General features: G+C 33.4%; 1 protein-coding gene across 1 annotated transcript; it reads right to left on the reverse strand.

The window, feature by feature from the left end:
• Window positions 1–298: 298 nt before the first annotated feature.
• Window positions 299–2191, reverse strand: LOC149902037 (uncharacterized). The gene has a single exon (XM_090111006.1). The coding sequence runs from the start codon at window positions 1791–1793 to the stop codon at window positions 1056–1058; it is 738 nt and encodes a 245-aa protein (XP_089967132.1). The 5' UTR covers window positions 1794–2191; the 3' UTR covers window positions 299–1055.
• Window positions 2192–5142: the final 2951 nt, after the last annotated feature.

Genomic DNA, 5142 nt, shown 5'->3' on the forward strand with positions numbered 1-5142 from the left:
TCTGTTTTCAGTATGTTTATAAGCTTTTCGTATTGTTCCTGGATCGGTTGACATCTGTTTATATCTTTATTAGTTAATTGCTGTAGATTATTTATAAGTTGAGTGATATTTCCGGTACAAATAATTCCTGAGTTATGTGTACAGAATCGTCTTTTGTTCTTAATTGGTGTTCCTGTTAGTGTCACACGAACCATTTTATGGTCCGAATTGAAATTTAAATTGTGAATGATGGATACATCTTTGATAGTTTTTGAATTATTAGACATGATAAAATCTATTTCATTTTTATATTGTCCATTTGGTGACATCCACGTCCACTTTTTCGTTTTCTTTTTCTTATAAAAACTGTTCAATATTTTAAATTTGTTTTCCAAAGCGAAGGTGACTAATCTGGATCCATTTTTGCTCCTTTTGCCTTGTCCATACTTTCCTATTGTATACTCTTCTCCACTTTTTATTTTTGTTCCAATTTGTGCGTTGAAGTCGCCCATTACTATTACATTTTTGTTGCAGTATTGCATAGACATTCTTAGATCTTCGTAGAATTTTTCAATATTTGCAACGTCCTTCTTTTTATTTGATTCAGGTGGTGAATAAGCCTGGATGATCGACCATTTTTCTTCTTTATTTAAAGGTAACATTATGTTTAGTATTGTTATTCTTTCAGAGATTCCCTTTATTTCATCAATTCGGTTAGTAAGATTCTTTTTAACTAAAAATCCCACACCATACTGACCTTGTGTCTCACCTTTATAATGTAGGATATAGTTTCCGTAATCATTAATTCCTTCTCCATATCTTCTCATTTCACTTATTCCTATTATATCCCACTTAATGTTTGCTAGGGCTAATTCGAGTTCAAGGCGTTTCTCCGTCGTTCGTAGTGATCGAGCATTAAAAGTAGCTATATATATATCCGATGTAAGTGTTTTTGTCTTTAGAGGGTCGTGGTCATTTTCCCCCACGATGACCGGTCGGCTTGAGGGAGGTTGTTTCGTTTCTTTGTTAGTTTGATTTTTATTTAGTTGATGTTTCCGATCACCGGTGCTTAGTTGCTATTGTTTCATTGCAGTCGGGCTAGTTGAAAAGGAGTTAGAACGAATCCTCATCATGTCAAATGCATTTTTCCTGCTTGTTGATGCTGAGGTCAATGTTTGTTGTTTCCTAGGTTGCACGTCTTCTTGGGGTGAATACGAGGTTTCTCTTTTTCTTTTGTCTTTAGAGTTTGGGTTTTCTTTTACTACGAGTTTATCATATTTTATGTAGGCAAAGTTCCCTTTTTCCCTCTCTTCCCTTACCTTAGATTGTAGTGCCTTCCTCTTTTCTAAAGTTTCTTTTGAGTAATCATTAGTTAAATATAATTCCTTTAGTTTCTTTTTATTTTTCATAATCTCACTCTTCCTCCATCCGCTTACTAATGAGAGCACTATTGGCCTTGGTTTATTATCATTATTTCCTTTCCCGATACGATAAATTTTATTAACGTCCCGATCTTCTAAAGTAAAATTTAATTCATCTAAAAAATGTCTTTTTACGTTGTTAAGCAAGTCTTGTATAGATTTCTCGTCTTCCTTCAATCCATGTATAATAATATTATTCATTTTCTTTTCCCGCTCTAAATTTCCAACTCTTTTTTCTAAATTTTCTACTTTATTTTTCAAAATTTTATTTTCTTCCAAAATAGGTTTTAACTTATCATCTATTTTTTCCATTATAGTATTTGTTAATTCCACTGTTTGGTTCTGCATTTCGATTTTCATTTTCTCAAATAAAAGTTGGAATTGACCTTCCATTTGTGAAATGACAATAAACAATTTTTGATTATGGGGAAATTTAATATATATTACTGGCAACACTTAAGTTGACACAATCAGTTGTTGAAGTGACAGTTGACACAATTACTTGCTCTGTGGTTGACACTTGACAGTTAACGTCTATTCGTCCTAGTGACAAGTTGTCTGTTAGAATGAGTTGTAATTTCTTACGTTTTTCAGGGTTCTTCGTGATTATTATTTCCTGGATCTTCGTTATATTTCGTGGATATGTGATGTCTATTTATTACGCACACTCAAACTCACTTATATGATAACTTGAACGTAAATTCTTGTGAACACTGTTGATTTTTACTATTAATTTATAATACTTTTTCGGAGTGTCGGTTACTATGATGTTTACGTGACAAGCGCCGGAACCGGAATCACAAACCGGTATAAATATTACACACTATTAATATTTATTGTTGCTGTATTGAATAAAGGTGACCCACAAAGTCATCAATTATTTTGTTCAATATTTTGTGCATTGGTTCTCAGTATCAAACGTTAGGTATCTGCTTTTCATAGAGAGTATTTTTGTTTTTATTTTAGATTCTAATGAAAATGAGATTCTTCAGTGTCTAAATGAATTAGAATATGAGTCAGAAGCTGAAGAGGACCCTTTTGAATATAATAAGACAGGATGACGAGTACATGCCAGATGGAAGAGAGGAATCTTCATCTTCAAGTTCTTCTAGTGAAGATGAACAGCCGCTTATTGAAGATGACAATGATGATTCTCCTTTTTGCGAGGATCAAGTCGCAGCAGAACACGAATTCGTCTACGTTGGACACGTGGTTGTAGTCGTGGAAGAAATATTATAAGCACTCGCAGAAGAAGGAAGTCGTGGGAGTAGAAGTCGAGGACGCGTAATTTAATATTGCCTTGATAGAAGTTAAGCCTAAAGATCTCAAATGGAAAAATTTTGTTCTCTATTTAATTTCTATAATAAACTTTATTTTTTGTAATTTTGATTTATTATTTTCTCTGCTACATTAAGACCCACTGTACAAAATTTTGTACAAAAGATAGAATTACAGAAGGTGACCAAAAATGTCCCATAGACACCTGGTATTACGGTAAAAATACTTTCGAAACCCTAAAAGGTATAGCTTCAAAATTACGACGTTTTACGTCTCTGGGTCTGACAGCAATAAATTAATTTGTGCATAATTTTGTACAGTGGGTTTTTACGACTACCTTTGGTAGTTCCGATCTGGGTCTTAGGAGGTTAAAATACTAAAACTATTTTTATTTAGTTTTCAATTAAATTTCAGGACAAAGATATATTGCACTGAAAACTGGCTAATAGAAATACGCGCAAGCTAAATAATTGCTTATATTTATCACACAGTTCGTTACTCGTAACTAGCGAGTTACACTCGTCACAGGCACCTGCCGCTCTAAAGTAGATTAATCTCGTATGAACTGCTGTTTGTCTTATCTAATTCAATTTGTACAATGTTAGAAATTGCTATGTTAATTAAAACTGCCGCGCTTTATGCACTCGTGTTATTATAATCTCATTTTGCAGCGTGTAATTTGTGCGGTTTCGTTTTGAAGGTGTATATAAAATTGATAATGTAGGTTAACTATTCGTTTAATGAACTATAATTTGTGAAAACACACCTTCTTAAAACGCTTTTATAAGATAAAGAGATTTAAACTAGGCCCCAACAACATTGACTATTGTTATCAATATTAGATCAAAATAACGTCGGACCATAACATAATATTTAAGATCAACAAAAACTCTACTATTCTCTTCACTTATTTATACAAAATGATTCTACGAGTTATTTAAAGGCGTCTTGAGAGTAAAATTTCAAGGTCGCGTCATTACAATACCGTCACATCATAGAGTAAGGCGACGATTGGTATCTTCGAGTCTTGCCAAAGAAGTTTCACTTCTGACACGTGACTTAAATACCCATCCGACCCCAACCTCCCCACACACTTGCGCACCTGGAGCAGGTGACAGATCAGCTGTTTGATAGCACTACAATCTGCATGACACACCAATTTCTTACGGAATTTAAAGGCTACCAATTTTCTTCGCAGGCTTGTCATTTCACTTTGCGGTGTAATTATTTTTAAAGCTTGAGGTCATTTCGCGGTATGAAATGAAATCTTAATGTACACTCGTCTTATTGTAAAAAAAGATATACTGACCTTATTAATGACTAGCCGCTCCGCGCGGTTTCACCCCCGTGGCTCCTCTCCTGTTGGTCGTAGCGTGATGATATATAGCCTATAGCCTTCCTCGATAAATGAGCTATCTAAAACCGAAAGAATTTTTTAAATCGGACCAGTAGTTCCCGAGATTAGCGCGTTCAAACAAACAAACTCTTCAGCTTTATAATATTAGTATAGATATATCAAAGCTCTTTGGTACTAGAATTAGAAACTTGATTTTTTAAAGTTAATTTGTATAGTAAACCAAAATTTTTTGATAATTTAATTCCAAGATGAGTTTCTAACACACCCCGCAATAAATGCTTCAATATTAAAAATGTAGATATTTAACAAAAATAAATTTAAACAATGATATAATTAAGCATTTTTGAAAAAGTCGAAAGGCTAACATTAAAAAAAATGTGTGCGTGTACTAGTGTACACACGTAAGAAGTGAAACTTCTTCATGACCTTATTTTTCAAAAAATAATTTACTATATGAAACTTTACAGAAATACGTCGAATCACGCGTGGTAGGGATAAGAAAAAGATGGCGCGTAACGAAAAAATGTTACACTAAATTTTTTTCCAACCCCGATAAAGAAGTTTCACTTCAAAAATATTCTCTTAGTGGAACTTTTTATTATTATTGACATTCAATACAAGTGTGATAGAAGCAACCAGTTGAATTCAAAATGTTAATAAAAAGCACATATTTTATAGAAAGTAATTTTTAAAAGATTGTTGTGTAAAGTAAGTTGATAAGATAGTTCAAACCACAGACACACATTCCTATTCCATACATCTATATATATTACTAGCGGTCCGCCCCGGCTTCGCTCGTGGTACATATGAAAAATAGATGTTGGCCGATTCTCAGACTTACCCGATATGCACAGAAAATTTCATGAGAATCGGTCCACCCGTTTCGGAGGAGTATGCAGACTAAAATTGTGACACGAGAATTTTATATATAAGAAAGAAGATATACCATACAAACTCTACCTTAAAAATCCTAAGATTAGCTCCGTAAAATATTTTAAGGTAAAAACGGTTTAATTTAGCAGAGTAACATGCGAACACTTTTTGCACAGCCTGAGTTATTTGGCGATATTTAAAGTTATCGCTCTGGTAATAACATAATTTGAAGTG

Source organism: Colias eurytheme, chromosome 16, assembly GCF_061535395.1.
Source record: "Colias eurytheme isolate Ceu_HAF_F1 chromosome 16, ilColEury1 Martin Lab GWU primary, whole genome shotgun sequence".
In the NCBI taxonomy this organism is placed as follows: Eukaryota; Metazoa; Arthropoda; class Insecta; order Lepidoptera; family Pieridae; genus Colias; species Colias eurytheme.

Bases quoted from the DNA above. Each gene is read 5' to 3' on its own strand.
- LOC149902037 (XM_090111006.1), bottom strand. From the start codon at position 1,793: ATGGAAGGTCAATTCCAACTTTTATTTGAGAAAATGAAAATCGAAATG.